At 40.3% G+C, this 15,806-nt stretch overlaps 2 protein-coding genes and 1 long non-coding RNA gene across 9 annotated transcripts in view; 2 read left to right on the top strand and 1 right to left on the bottom strand.

Annotated features, from left to right (window-relative positions):
* Window positions 1-23: 23 nt before the first annotated feature.
* Window positions 24-4,172, top strand: LOC147872369 (uncharacterized). 2 transcript variants are annotated; one of them, XR_015537360.1, is made up of 3 exons: window positions 24-257; window positions 3,409-3,484; window positions 3,975-4,172. It is a non-coding gene; the product is annotated as an uncharacterized LOC147872369 (long non-coding RNA). The 2 variants fall into 2 exon arrangements; XR_015537361.1 differs by lacking the exon at window positions 3,975-4,172 and having other exon boundaries at window positions 44-244; window positions 3,409-3,456.
* Coprox (oxygen-dependent coproporphyrinogen-III oxidase) lies at window positions 587-5,500 on the bottom strand. Its single transcript, XM_022057442.2, has 8 exons — window positions 5,296-5,500; window positions 4,177-4,366; window positions 3,640-3,836; window positions 3,092-3,233; window positions 2,714-2,876; window positions 2,492-2,611; window positions 2,004-2,173; window positions 587-1,762 (listed from the first exon to the last, which is right to left on the bottom strand). The coding sequence occupies exons 1-8, from the start codon at window positions 5,385-5,387 to the stop codon at window positions 1,655-1,657; spliced, it is 1,182 nt and encodes a 393-aa protein (XP_021913134.1). The 5' UTR covers window positions 5,388-5,500; the 3' UTR covers window positions 587-1,654.
* A 366-nt stretch (window positions 5,501-5,866) lies between these two features.
* Window positions 5,867-15,806, top strand: part of Tomosyn (syntaxin-binding protein tomosyn) — a 95,594-nt gene continuing 85,654 nt past the window's right edge. For all 6 annotated transcript variants that reach the window (XM_087356888.1, XM_087356889.1, XM_087356886.1 and 3 more), the window contains exon 1: window positions 5,867-6,000. In XM_087356888.1, coding sequence (XP_087213014.1) covers window positions 5,881-6,000 — 120 coding nt within the window. In that variant the 5' untranslated portion in view covers window positions 5,867-5,880. The remainder of the gene's footprint in view (window positions 6,001-15,806) is intronic.

The following is a 15,806-nucleotide window of genomic DNA, read 5'->3' as shown; positions in this document are numbered from 1 at the left end:
TCCGGCAACGTTCATATTTCTAAATAGCAGACCGGTATCGGCAGCTTTACCGAAAAGAAAATTCACTAACATTCCGCAAGTTGTTTCTGGTCACCCCCACCACCAAAGTTCTTCATAATTGAAAAACCAGTTAACACAGATTCTGTTTCAGTGAGCCCTTCCAAAATGGCAAACACGGTTATACGCACTTACACACGGAAGAAAGCCACCAATAATCATTTCAGGATCAGCACTCACATCCCTGGTATGAACAATTGGTAGATATTTTGTCATCATTATTATTATTTAGCAAATTAATTTTAGGTGAGCTTTCTGGGTCACCTGTACATTTAATGTATATTATCGTTTAATCGCACTTCCAAAATCGTAGTATATATATTCTAATTCAAATAACCATCTTCTTTACTACATTAGTATAATTTAGTGAGATGAGAGTGATAAATGAGAAAAGATGGAAATATATGGAAGAAATGGGTTGTGGATGAAGAGGAATGGATAAACAGGGAGGGAGAAACATTGCCCCTGCATTAAAGCAATGCTAGATGGGAAGAGACGGAAGTAATGAAAGAGACGACTTTCTGTAGAGTAACTTATAATTGAAATCAAACATTTATTAACAATTGAACGTGTTTGTATCTTGCTTTCACTACAGACTTAACCAGTCAAGTGACATTACAGCTTTCAGTTCATCGTACAAAATAATACACATACGTAACTCTTTGTTCAACCCCCCTGTCATGATGAGATACCGTATATGAATGGAAGATTCAGAATTCTACAATTTTTAAAAAGTCATATCTAAAATAGAGAGCAAAGAAAATAATTCCACATTATTATTAAAGCAAGTATTAAATGCATGAAGCTCGGAGAAAGCGAAGACGATAGTTCTTCCGAGACTGCTATTTCTCTCCATTTAATAGGCAGGAATGTTATCCGAAGAAGACGTTGAAAGAGAAACTGCACAGAACTTTCAGCTCTTCTGATACTCATATCTCCCTCACAGAATGAAGCTGTGACAGCCAAAAATAGGCAAAATTTTGAAGATACATAGAAAAGCAACTAGTCCCTAATGTTGTTTTTCCTTTCAACAAGAGATATGGAAGGTAAATTATTTTAAAAAAAATTGTAAAATTGTATTGCTTAAATGAACACTTTGCAGAAAAATTAATGTTCAGATAGAACGAATAAAAATCTGGAAAATTACAAAGAAGAGAGCTAATAGTTCTACATCAGTGGACCAGGGTCCGTGCCAGACAGAGACATGGTCTTTAAGGCATACCATCTTGTTGAAATTAATTTATTTAATGTCAAATGGAGGTAAGAGATCTGTTTCACACTTTGGTGGGATAAAGTCCACAGTATCCCCTCATAACGGGCTGTATGGAACCAACATGATGGTGAAGAGACAGATAATTACCTCTGTCAGGAATCAAACATTGATCATCTGACTTGAGCTGACCTCACCGATTCAATATCGGAATATAATCCTGTCAGCACCGGACATCCGAGTTTCTCCTGACTGCATCATGGGCTATTACATTACAGATCACAGAAAGTTAAAAAAATATATAAATTTAATAAAAAAAAATAGAACTCTAGATCCCGTTAATACAACCTTTATCCAATTTACAAAATACTTTACTTAAATTAAGAGCTATTTTGTAGCATTTCCAGTTCCCAGCCAATCTCTTGGATTCTTTAGGACTTCCAGAAGTTTCCATTCTTTTGAATGAGGACTCGGCATATGCATGTACTCCCATTTCTGAAAATAATTGAAAATGAAACAGTACATGGCCCACGAGAGCAGACCACATGTAAGCTGTGGTGCACAAATCATAAATAATTAAAGATATTTCTCATCTTATCCTGGCAGTAATGACGATGCAGGGATTCTATGTAACTATTTTCATACAGAAAAGAACCAGAATATGAACTATACTGTTACGTAACTAGACCACTGAGCAAAGCATCAATGAAGTATCTAACATTGTCTGGTAACTTACAGCGGTAAGAGGGAGGGACATAAGAATACTCTCGTATCTCGCTCCAGGAGTGTAAAGGCCGAACTTAGTGCCTCTGTCGTATATCAGGTTAAATTCTACGTATCGACCCCTGCGCAACAACTGCCACTGCCGTTCACTGTAGCCATATGGATCATCCTTGTGCTTTTGAACTGAAAAAGAATTACGATGAAGTATTTTAGGGTTCGCTTTGTTAAAGGCGATGCCGCTTCTGTGCTTAGCATTACGCTACTAAGATGTATATGGGGTTTGGAGGGAAACATCCATACATTGTAGACCTGAAAACTAAGTGAAGGTTAGTTAAGTGTTCAGTTCTTCGCCTGCTTCACCCTCAGCGTAGCTGTCCCCATGAACTATTTGACACGAGTCATGGGGGGCTCTACAGCCAGTCTGGATGCAGTGGGAAAGAGAAAAGTCCCTTCCCGTGCTAGGAATCAAACCCCAGAGCCAGTAAGGTAAAAGCAACTGACCCAATGGAATGTACGAGGGAATGACCGATTCAGCGCACGTTCTCACAAAGTTGAACGTCTTCTCTTGTGATGGGGTGTCCAGGTCATCAAAAAAGATGCCTCCAATCCCTCTCCTTTCACCTGGGGTGGAGAAAGAAATTTAATTACAGCAGGCAACATCAGAGTTGCTAGCGTTAATCAATAAAAAATGTATCATATTTCTGTGGTTAATCTGCGTAATACCTCTGTGCTTTACATGGAAGTAATCATCACACCAGGCCTTAAACTTTGGATAATATGTTTTGTCATGTTTATCACACGCTTCCTTCAGTGTGAGATGGAAATATTTGGAATCGTCTTCATCCAAGTAGTAGGGGGTCAGGTCTGTTCCCCCTCCAAACCACCACTGAAACAAAAAAACCAAAGGCTTTATTCATTTACTGGATTATTTGTCAGGGTTATCCAGAATTGATAAAAAATTCTAGGGTGTCTGGTAGCTGCCTACAAGTCCACATGGTGTCAGCACCCCGAAGAACAACATCAAAATCTCCACTGTCATGAAAACCTCAAATCTCAATGATAAACCTACGTTAGTTATATTAGCATTTAAAATTCACGTACCTGCACAGAACCATCTGCATTTTTTACTTCGAAGTAACGGTAATTAAAATGGACGGTAGGAACCATGGGGTTTCGTGGGTGTATTACCGAACTTATGCCAGCGGCAAAGAATGGCAGTGGACCCTCTTGAAGGATTTTACCCCTGTAATGACAGTAGATTATGAGCATACCAGAAGAATTTTAAGAAATTAAAAAAATTAAGAAAAGTAGTTAACGTACAGACACTGATGTTACATTATAAATGCTTTATTAACTGATATGGTTATGAAGTGTTGAATATCAGTACGATTATACGTGACATAGTTCTTCTTTTTAAGGTACTATCCGAGCACAAGCAGGGGAGGACTGCAGAAAATTATGAGAAACTTCAGCAGCTGTAGGTTGATCTTTGGGGTGAGATTCAAATCCACATTGTAGCAGAAATGCTAACCACATGCTCGGTATGATATAATTTCAGTAACAGATTAAGAGACTTCTCACTCTTTGTTAATGCAAATGTTAAAACTCTTAAATCACTGAATAAGAATATTCAGTTTAAGTGCAAGGACCTAGCTCTCATCTGTTGCACTGCAGCGGGAGGCAAGTGTCCCTGAACTACTGAAATGTTCACTCCTGCTTTCTCAAAAGTACGACCATCTTGAATTACACAAGTGATTCCACCTCCGCCTTCGGGGCGCTCCCAGCGGTCAACGTGGAACGTGGTCCCTTCATCCTCCTCAGCTTCTAAGGCATGGCAAACTTCAGCCTACAGGAAGGAACATATTAATTACTGATATTTTCTGACTGGCCACTGTACAGTCGTTAGCTTTGTTTGCTTCTTAGTTAATTTAAGCATCTCTACATGCTTATCACTGATATACTGATACAGACATTTTTGTTGCAGATTCCATGCACATGTATTGAGAGGTAATTTCTGTAAAGAAAAAGTTTCCAAGCAGATGAAGAGCCTGGGAGCTTCTGAACATGAAGTATGATTGTTAACTACTAGGCTGTAATGTTTGGTTTTTTAATGTATTATACAAACATAAAAATAAGCATTTAAGGACTATCTAAGAGCATAATCAAATTTGAACTTAGAATATCACCTGCATTTTCATTATCAGGAGTTCCATTTTTGTTTTCATGTCATTTGGATTCTGTGACAATTTTTTAATATCAGTAATGGGTGCAGCCATAAAGTTCACGGTATCAATCTCAGCCTTGGCCATTTCTGCTTTATATTTTGTGGCTGCGTACGCTGCCATACCAGAGCTCAGAATCGCGGCTCCTATGTGCCTACAAACAAAACAAGATAAGGAAAAGGCTGATTAATAATTCCTTTGGAAAACATGAGGTTATTTCCACAAAGAAACTAGGCCCATATCTTTTGCTCTAACAGAAAATCTCCTCAAGCCTTACAGAAATGCCCCAGAAAGAAAATTTAATTATTGATTATCATGAGCTGAAAGGAAAATTTAAAATGCCTTTTGATTATTAGAAGCTGCTGTGTTTTGAGCTACGTGCTGAGAAAGTAATGAAGTCTTCTTGGGCGATGAGGCACATGAGAATGGTGTCGTGGTCTGATGGCATGAATGCAAATGTATTTATACCCACAGCTGGCACTCTGAGTCCTTGTCTGCAAGCTCTGACAACCAGCTGTGGGTATAGATATGCATGCGGTGGTAGTGTCACATCAACCTGGACGATGAAGGGAGAGGTAGTCTTCAAAATGCTGGACAACTCCATTCTCATACAGCTGATCACCCAGGAAGGCTTAACTGCTTTCAGATGCCATGGAAGGTGAAGTTCTTTACAGGTGTTGAGAAAGCTGAGACTAGTGCTGGTGTATGTGTGTTCCTACACAATTTCTTCAGAAGGTATCTAGCTTCACAAGCGATTACTTCATCATCGGGAACATTCAGTACAGATGAGTTCCAAATACTTAAGAAAATATGCAAATAGTGTATACAGTCAAAGTGAATCATATATGTAAACATTTATTTATTTAACAGGTCATGACAGGGTAGTTTTATCTTCTGGAAGGAAGAGTAGTAGTTCATGTCTATTTATTTTGAGGCCAGTTATTCTGTATTTGCCTGCATGTAAAGAACGAGTTGACATAACTGGAACTATGTTATATTTTGAATTCATGTGGGTTTAAGGTTACAGAAAACAAAATACCAACAGTTTAGGTAAACAATGCAAATAAAATTAGAATTGCTAACCTCAGCCTTGTTCCTTTATTTTTAAAGACATGTCGATATAATGTGACAGAAGATACTGCTTGGAAGCTTTTAATGCAAATATTTTGAAACATGTTTGGAAGTGAGAACGTTCCAGCTATAAATTATCTTTCAATTTTTCTGTTTGTACATAACCAACACACTCCCACGCAAGCACACGTACACCATGCATCTACCTGGGACAAAACAGCTGATATTAGCACAGGGAGTTGGTTTGTATTGATCTGCCAGTGAAAGCCGCAATGCTGAAGGTAATGTATACGGAAGTGAAATCGAGCTTAAAATTGCATAATGTGGTTTTACAGGGAATTTAGTTTATTATATGTTACCATTATGAACATTATATTGCAGTGTAAATATATAAGAAGTAAATTAATTCCGTCTGACATTTCCAGTGACGGCTGCATAATAATTCTTCCAACTTCCTGTGATTACCCACAACTCCTTGCTGCAGTCATATTTGCGGCCGTAGCAGACGAGTTTTGTATCGTGGAATGTGGTGACGGGGCATCGCGGGCTATGAAGCTGCGTTAATTAAATGGAGATCGGTGTTTCTGTGTTTACGAAATGAAGAAGTTCACCTTCAAGGGTGTATTGGATGGATTTCGGTCTTCTGTTGCTCAGCAGGCAAGGGTTGACCAGGAAATAGTGGAAAGTCTAAAGCCTGACAACTTCCAAGTGGCAAAGGTATGGCTAATGTTAAAATGGCGCCATGTTTTGCTAATGCGGTAGTTCATAGAAGTATCTATAAGGGAAGTTAATGTGTAATAAATATAAATATAATTGTGTGGTATATTTTATAAATCGAGTTTCGATTTTAAGAATACGGAAATTGCTACAACTAATGTTGGCATCTTCGCGTTGTGGTATTGCTCAATGTTTTTCATCGAGTCGCATTTGCTTCACTAAGTCACGTCTACAAGTTGTGAATTCAAGGTAGTGAATGTTACAAAATGATCGTCATATTTTGTCGCCCGAAAAGAATGGCAGAGATGACTGTGCTGTTACAGTTTGACAAACAATGAAATGTAGTAGTTGTTATCATAACTTTATCCCATCTGACAACACTTGGCATTAATTTAACGCTGCGAAATATTACGACATCCGTAATGAAGGAAAACGTAATATGTATTGTGAGCATATACGGACAGCTAAAGCGGCACGCCCCTGCCTTACTCATTTAAATGTTAATGAGAATTTGAACTGCGATTAACAATTTGTGCTCTTTATTCCGTTAGAAGTATGCCATGGGGAAGGGGGAGGGGGTGAACATTGAATCGATACATTGTTGAATGAATAATCGATTTTGTTTATTTGCGGTTTAATTATCGACTCTGTCAGTTGCTCAGACCATATAACATCGATTAATAGGAAATACAAATTTGAATTGGAAAGGATATGGAAGGAAGCGGCCGCTGCCAACTTTTGGATGCACTATCCCGGCACTTGCCTGGAGGGACTGAGGAAACTGTCATGCAGATTGGCTGGTGTCCGGGCCGGGACACCCCGAATACAAAGTAGAATTGCCATCCACTCGATCTCGACGTTTATTTTAGATGTTTTTCGCGCTCTAGCGTGAGCAAAGAGTACTAATTGTTGCAATAATTGAAACAAAGTTGCGTGGCAGTATGTATTGAGGCCATTGTTGGAACACGTTAGTGCAACGGTGGGAACCGAGTTACGATCGAGCTATTTATTAACAGCTTCGTTAAATATACCACAAATAAGGGAACTTATTTTTTTCAAGTTAATACTTAATTACGAATTCGAATTTTATCTTGGTATTTATATGTGAAGTTTTCACAAAGTATTTCGTCACATCCTTCTTTGAGCCTATGTTTAATGGACAAGTAACGCTGAATATCTACTGATGACGTATATTTAACATTGATACAGTAAATTTTCTAATATATTTCATTTCCAGTTTAAACGAAAAGAACGCCATTTTCATTCCCCAAATACAAGGTCGTTTATTCAACTTTATTCAAATAAATGTAATTACTGCATCCCACGCGTTGCACGGCCGACACAAGACTGACAACACCTGTGCACTATTATGTGGGTAGAGAGAGGGAGGGAGAGAGCAAATGTTAATTTCGCTGGGTCTGCGTGAGTTACAAATGTGGAAAATGATCGCAACATTTTCCTGAAAATTGTGACTCGATGGAAAAACAAATTTAGGTGAGATTTCATGTTGTTTCGGATATAATTATAAAATGATGACTGCCTGCTTCTGAAATTTATAAAACAAAATATAAGACATAAATGTTTGCAAATGTTTAATAACAGCAGAGACAACAACAACAATAATGATAAACAGATAGAACCATTCGAAATAATAAACCAGATATTATAATCCGAAACAAAAATGGAAATTGTCTCTTAATTGATATAGCAATATCGATTGACAGGAATGTAATTAAGAAGGAACCGGAGAAGATCTTGAAATACAGAGAATGTGGAAAATGAAAACAAAAATAATCCCAATAATTATAGGAGCAACTGGAACTGTCTCCAGGTCACTCAGAAAATATTTGGCCAACATTCCGGGCGAACACGACATCAGGGAACTCCAGAAAACTGCCATTTTAGGATCTTCATACATCATTCGAAAACGCTGTCGTAAAATATACAGTCATCCCTCACGATAAAACTATATAATAAATGCAACACATTAAAAACAAAATGTATTTCGGAAATAGCTGTTGCACTGTGTACCTCAGGGGCAAAGTTTGTCTCGGGTACATAGAAGTAAATACCCTATGTGCCAGTCCGGGTCCGTGGTTCAATTCCCGAACGGACTGAAACTTGAGATGAGGGGTAAACCAGGCTTTGGCATATTAATCTGGTTTATATAAACGAAGGAGTTGTGATTAGATGATACTTGGTACACCTCACTTCATCAAAATTTGAGTTATTTTATTAAATTTTGGCTTTGTCCAATGTATCACATTGGGAAAGAGAGTGGCGCCTTCCTGGCGTGTGAAAGTCTCTTCCCCCCGACATTCTGTCTAGTGACCGTTGGTCTGAGGCGCCCTCGTAGGTGTAGAGTGACGATTGCCAGATAACCGCTGCTTCACTACGACTCGGACCAATGGAATTTGAATGTGGCTGTTCGGCAGGTTTCTGACGTCATAAGTGACTTTTTGGGGGACGAATCGGATTGTCATATTCAATTCAAAATTCAAGAACAGTTGCGTTGCGGGAATATAAAAAGCGAGATTGCGTTGGTACTCGCTCTCAAAAAGTTCGGTTCTTCAAGGCAAGCAGACAGTTTCTGCTTGATTCTTACAATTATAAATACAACAGCCGAATCATCGCGCTGCCCTACAATCAGAATAACTTATTGTACAAAAGTGTCTCGAAAGGAAATAAAAGGTGACTTCGGTGTGGTCTGCAGTTGATCATCCCCACAGATTTCATGTCCTTGGCGCACGGCCGCTCCAACTATCACAGTCCCCGTATATTCCCTGAGAGTCGGAGACTCTTGCTTTCCGACAGAATCCTACATCAATTATTATTCCTTATATCCTTCCGCGTTATCCGAAGTTATATCAAGCTGTAACCGGGCACGCTACTGGGCTTGATCCCGTGGCAACCAGAGTGAGAAGGGCGGTTGCACCTGTAAAGTGGCGAATAGATGGGATAATAATAAAGATAACAACGATAATAGTCACTCCATCTGAGGTCTCCGAGTGTAAACTGATCTCAGAAAACGCATTTTAGCTGTCTGAATCATATTATTCAATGTATCAAATTTCATACGGAAATTTCTGAAGGTTGGATGCTCCCGAAAGCTCAATTTGATGTTCCCCATTCACCTGATGTTGTCAGTGACAAACTGTTCGTGGCAGACCCCCCCTCCACTCTTTGCTTTCTTTAGACACTTTTATATATATCGAATTCCGATATCATACAAAGGCGAATGCTTTCGAAAACGCCACTAGATAGCGTAATCTAAATTCGATATTCCACCTCCTTCGAGGGCTTCCTCACCGACGTTATATATTTTTTTTCATATGAAGTTCAAATGGAGTTATTTATGAGGATTATATATGGCAGGCTCATAGCTGATTCAACCTCACTGATTTATTTGCCACTGTCAATATAGTAAATATATTAAGCCGACAAATACAAATTAAGTTATTGTGGCGTTTATTCCGATGAACAAGACGTAATATTTCTACAGGTGGTGACACATTTTGTGTTTGTGATAGTGTACTGAGTTAGTAATAGAATTTCCATGCATTTCGGTAAGTTTAATGTCGTCCTTTGTAACACGGTGACCCGCCGTCAAATCGCGAATTTAAAATCTCAACAACATTGAAGTATAAAAAAAATATGTAACCCTTATCTATAAGAATGGGCGAATGCGAACATCTTAAAATACTGAGAACCCCCTCCATCAGTGCTGTATTTTGCCAACCCCAGTACCAAAGATCACATGGTTACGGCATCTCTGCTTCTTGTTAGTTCGGTTAACAGCGTCGTCGGCCATGTCTTCCGCGACTTGTCATGAGTCGGGGGATAAATTCACGCCAATCGGCTGAGAACTTCTTCATTCATAGCCTTCGTTTGCTTACACGTTACCAGGACACCAGTATGATTCCTTGCGTTGGAGCAAAATCGGTGAAGATGCACTACACAACTTCGTAACATGTGTTAGAGCAGTGTTTCTCAAGCTGGGTTCCGCTAGAAATCGTGGAATAAACAAATTTTAAAATACCGCGAAATTTCCAAATATCCCTCGAAATATCGCCGGAATTTCTGTCCGACAATTGGCAATACTGGAGTAAAAATACATAGAAGAAGACTCGAAAAATGCATAATTTTCTTTTACAATGTACACTGACTTTTATATGTGTATCATCTCTTTACAGATAAAATCTCGTGACAGTAATTTAGCAGTCATTCAGTTGTGCTCCCCTGCTATTAACTTTATTCTGGCCTGTAAAAGTTTTCATACGTAGGAGTTTTTCGGGAAATGAAAAATTATTTTGGGGGATCCTCCACGGAAAAAATGTTGGGGAGACGCTGTATTAAAGCGATAATTATGTGTACAACCTGCTTCAATGGCCTGTAACTTTGAATTAAACATGAAAATTACCTTAATAGATTTGTTTTTCGGGATTAACAGCGATTCGTTCACTATAAATTAACCAACTGATCTTTTAACGGTGATTAAGTGCTCTTTCTCGGGCCAAGGATCCGAATTTTTTAAATATTAATTACATTGACTTCCCAAGAAGTGAGTGTAATCGGTATTGTTCGGTTTTCCTTTACAGTTCTTACAGCTTTTATTGAAATTTCTGCAGTCAAAGTAAAACCTAAATTTATGGTACTTCGTGCGTGAGCATTGTCGTATACTTAATAAAATAAATACGTAAATGGGATTAATTACATCAACGTCATGTCACGTGACATGTAACCGTGTGATGTGCAGAGAAAGCAGGAGAAGATTAATGCAAGTTAAGTGTGTTCCATGAGACGTGCAAAATGTTAGCTCTTCGCAGCCATAAAATAAATGAATAAATAATGTTCAAGTAATATAATTTATTTAACAGTGCGGAAGGAAAGATGAGAAAAGTGACTGATCAAAATAACGAGCTATGGCGGAAAGGATAAAAGCAAGGCTAACCCGGTATACGCCATGTAGGCGCTTGGGGGGAGAGGCGGTATAGCTCCTACTCATTCTTTACCTCGGCACTAGATGGGGGTGAGTGGTCAACATCACGCCCCGGGAAAGGACCCCGGTACGCATTGGATAGGAGGCCTTAGAGGAGCAGGTCTGGACGCAGAGGCTGGAGGAAAAGTCCTCTGCCCCCGTCGGGGATCGAACCTACGCTGAATGAGCTACCGCGGCTCGTGGCGGTTTACTTTCCGAGGAAAGTGTTGAACCCCGAGAAAAAATAATCACAGGATAAGACGTTTTTGTAATATGTAGAACACGAAAGCTGGGTCAAATACGGAAACAAGATACTAAAATTTTAAGATTTCTGTCTCCTGGGTTGTTGCGAATATTCATCGTCCTGATGACGGAGGCAGTATGACCTCTGAAACGTTGGTTAACATCTACCAGACTACACAGCGCAACAACCCAGAAGACAGAAATCTTCATACTCATCGCCCTGATGACGGAGGCAGTATGACCTCTGAAACGTTGGTTAACATCTACCAGACTACACAGCGCAACAACCCAGAAGACAGAAATCTTCATACTCATCATCGCCCTGATGACGGAGGCAGTATGACCTCTGAAACGTTGGTTAACATCGACCAGACTACACAGCGCAACAACCCAGAAGACAGAAATCTTCATACTCATCGCCCTGATGACGGAGGCAGTATGACCTCTGAAACGTTGGTTAACATCTACCAGACTACACAGCGCAACAACCCAGAAGACAGAAATCTTCATACTCATCATCGCCCTGATGACGGAGGCAGTATGACCTCTGAAACGTTGGTTAACATCGACCAGACTTCACAGCGCAACAACCCAGAAGACAGAAATCTTCATACTCACCATCGCCCTGATGACGGAGGCAGTATGACCTCTGAAACGTTGGTTAACATCTACCAGACTTCACAGCGCAACAACCCAGAAGACAGAAATCTTCATACTCATCGCCCTGATGACGGAGGCAGTATGACCTCTGAAACGTTGGTTAACATCGACCAGACTTCACAGCGCAACAACCCAGAAGACAAAAATCTTCATACTCATCGCCCTGATGACGGAGGCAGTATGACCTCTGAAACGTTGGTTAACATCGACCAGACTTCACAGCGCAACAACCCAGAAGACAGAAATCTTCATACTCACCATCGCCCTGATGACGGAGGCAGTATGACCTCTGAAACGTTGGTTAACATCTACCAGACTTCACAGCGCAACAACCCAGAAGACAGAAATCTTCATACTCATCGCCCTGATGACGGAGGCAGTATGACCTCTGAAACGTTGGTTAACATCGACCAGACTTCACAGCGCAACAACCCAGAAGACAGAAATCTTCATACTCATCGCCCTGATGACGGAGGCAGTATGACCTCTGAAACGTTGGTTAACATCGACCAGACTTCACAGCGCAACAACCCAGAAGACAAAAATCTTCATACTCACCATCGCCCTGATGACGGAGGCAGTATGACCTCTGAAACGTTGGTTAACATCGACCAGACTTCACAGCGCAACAACCCAGAAGACAGAAATCTTCATACTCACCGCTGTGAAAACCTCAAATCTTACATACTAAAATTTATAAAATACCGTACTTATTAATATTATTAAAGTTGTTCCCTTACACATTTCCCTCCGACATGAAATTGTAATATAAGATTTTATGAACATGTTTTAGAGACCACCAGTTGGTAATTCAGAGGTCTTTTTTTAAAATTTAGTGATGAAACAGGACTTTTTTTTCCAGACAGACCCCTCCACTAACCACGACGTTGGAGAATCATAAATCACGTGTGCCACTTTTGCTGATAACGCTCCTTGGCTTTGTTCACAAAGAAAAGTTCTTTCCTCTGAATTTTCAATATTCTGCCGGCCTTCATGGGCGGAAATTGCTTGCAATAAAGGTTTACCCACGGAAGTAATCGAAAAAACGAGACTTCCTTCCTCTGTGGTGGCTTTGCGCCGGTTTATCCGCGCTCAGACGCGTCTGCCGTGAAATTCGCCGTCGAGCGAGAAGCAACACCGAAAACCCGGGTATAAAGCAGATGAAACTTCTCGCGCTCGCTTTGTGTCTTCATTTGCGTTTCTCTTTTTGGGCTCCTCTTATTCCCTCTCTCACTCTCGAAATTCCCGTATAAAATTTTGGTCCCAGAACTTCGAAGGAAACACAACTTGGGAAAAACAAGACTAAGATGGAAATATAGTATTGAATCAGGGCGTTAAGGTACTGGATCACACATCCACACTGCCAAGGTCAAAGCGATTCTCCTGTTATAACAGGCAAAAAGCCTTAATTAATTCTTGATTTATTTAAGTGTAGGTTATCGACTAACAGCGTCTTTTGACAGGATGATTGGACGTGATGAATTGTAAAGGATATGAAAGGAAGCCGTGGTTGTATATTTCGCATCAGTATTGACGCATTTTCAGGGTGTGAGCGTACGAGTTAATGGGTAAGGATGAGAAAGGAGGCCTGCTGTAAGGCGCGCTAGACGGGGACCGAGACCACTAGAATCCAAGCAGTGGTCGTGTTTATTTATTGGACTGGCAGTGTCAAGGGCGCTTGATAAGCCGTCCTGCTGCAGGAAGCTTGTTGCATTAAAAGGCTGGATAACTTTAATTAGCTCTGATAAGGGCTAATTATTGTTCATGCGTCTTTTAACCTGAAGCGATAGTAAAATTAACTTATTATCGGTCACACTCGTTCCTCGCCACGTTATATCCTCTTCTTAATATCACTTTCGTCCTCCTTTTTCTGCTTCGTATTTTTATTCTTATTTTCCTGATATCCTTTCTTTGTCGTCGTGTTTTTATTCTACTACTTTTTCTTTTCTTTCTCTATTCGTTTCAGCGTTCTTTATCTGCATGTTCGAATGCTTTCCTTCCTTGTTATGTCCTTTGCCATGTTGCTCTATGTCTTCATTTTTATCTCCTTTGCTTTTTCCATATTTCTTGTTGTTCCAGTCTTATTTCACCTCTTCTCTTATCCTGCACGGTCTGCGTGTGCCTCCTCGGATAGATCGGCTAATCTCAGTCAGGACCCGTTATCGTCAAAAGACGCAACACATGAAAATGGCCGATTCACATGCAGACACCCCCCCCCCTCCCACCACCAAGCTGGATTAGAACAGCATGCGAGAGGCTTGGCCGAATGTGGAAATAGCTCGATAATCAGATGCAGTAGAATGATGTGTCAACTGGAACAACCCAGATACATTCCAGATGGCCCGTCCCGTGAAAGGCACCGACGAGCACACAGCGGGTCGTCGAACAACTGTTGAGTTCGTATGTCCTTATCGCTTTCCGCCCCAGGACACTAATAAGAAGTCATGGTGTTCTTTGAACCTAAAAGCGGTGAAGTTAAAAAGTAGATTTGTCCCGCTACACGCCGTCGAGGCGCTTGGGGGGAGAGGTGAATTTAGTTTTTGACTTGTGCACAAGATGGGAGCGAGTGGCCAGTGTCACTCCCCGGCCATATTTCACTCCAAGCGAAATGATCCCCGTTACCCATTGGATAGGCTCCAGAGTCGGTCTAGACACACACAGGATATAAGAGAAATTCTGTCTCTCCCGAGGATCGAACCCTGGTTATCTCACTGAGCTCACTTAAAAGTTGCAACTTTTCGATATTTAGGTTTCTCAAGGCGATGAAAATTTGCTATGGTAATCTGAATGATGACTCCGTCTAGTCTTGTTGTTTTTTGGGGGCACGTACCGTGTCCATACTTAGGGTTATAGAGGGAGGTGAAACAAGACTACAAGGCGTTGCAACACCGAAAACCACAGTCGATAGTAACTTTTGTTTTAGACGGTTCTTCAATCGATCGTCATATTTCTGTTTTTCTTTCATTTAATTCTTTGCCTTTGTTTTCTCTTTCATATTTCCGCCTTCCTCGAATCTCCTGACCCTCACAATTTTGTTCCCGTTGTCAAAAGGGTTTCCTCAGACTAATAGGATTGTGACGCCTGTAAAAGCCGACCCGCCACACAGCCCTGCAGGAGAAGTTGTCGACGAGGCACGGCGTTGTATTCAGCACGATGTAGTTTTCCGGTTTCGCGTTATTTTTACTTGAATTGTGAATTTATAAAAAAAAAATTGCAAAGTAATTAGTTTCCAGTAACGTGTGTTTTAGTTTTTCTGGTGTCAGTGATTTTATTTGGAAACCGATGATGTAATTTGTAAATTGCGATTAGTTGTGCAAACGTTTAGTACCTTACGCAGGCATAAAACCCCTGAAGGTGACCTATATAACGCCGAAACATATCGGGCCAACGAAGAGAATACTTTAATTATACGTTGTTGATTGTAAACAGTAAATATTATATAGTAGTTTTTACAATTTGATTACGATAATTGATAATTGACTTGCAAGTATAATAATTTAATATGTTAAACTCCTCTGTATCATGTGAAAGGTTTATTCACCTCGCATCTCTTGTTTCAGACAACGTTCTCTGTCCATTGTACGCATTCCCCTGTGTGTTTAATTTTACGGTGTTGCTTTGGAGAAGCAAAGGATAATATGAAAATGTGGATTATTCACGCCAGCCTGCATAACCCTCTTGGGGGCAATTTGGTTGTGATGATGCTCTGGTTACCATGACAACCAAGCCTGGCATGTTTCACCATGTCATCTCACAGCTAAACCAATAATCGGTATGTAATTAGCTGTTCACTTACCACCATCACACCGTTCACCATGTTGTACGATGCTTTGTTATCGGTGCTTTTCCGAGTTACGTAATAATTAGGGGTACAACTTCATTATCAGACGGCGTTGATTTGGGGGGGGGGATCTGGGATGTTTTT

The sequence above is a fragment of the Zootermopsis nevadensis genome, unplaced genomic scaffold (assembly GCF_977971745.1).
Source record: "Zootermopsis nevadensis isolate Lab colony 2312 unplaced genomic scaffold, Znev_1.0 Znev_ptg000028l, whole genome shotgun sequence".
In the NCBI taxonomy this organism is placed as follows: domain Eukaryota; kingdom Metazoa; phylum Arthropoda; class Insecta; order Blattodea; family Termopsidae; genus Zootermopsis; species Zootermopsis nevadensis.
The sequence above is the reverse complement of the archived record's forward strand: the minus strand, read 5'-3'. Positions and strand labels throughout refer to the sequence as shown.

What these genes read in the sequence shown, in the direction of transcription:
- Coprox (XM_022057442.2), bottom strand. Translation starts at nt 5,387, where the DNA reads ATGTTTCAAAATATTTGCATTAAAAGCTTCCAAGCAGTATCTTCTGTC. An exon ending in GTGCAACAGATGAGAGCTAG is followed by an intron (nt 3,234 to 3,639) that starts GTCCTTGCACTT and finishes CTGTCATTACAG; the next exon opens with GGGTAAAATCCTTCAAGAGG. An exon ending in ATGCAGATGGTTCTGTGCAG is followed by an intron (nt 2,877 to 3,091) that starts GTACGTGAATTT and finishes TTTTTGTTTCAG; the next exon opens with TGGTGGTTTGGAGGGGGAAC.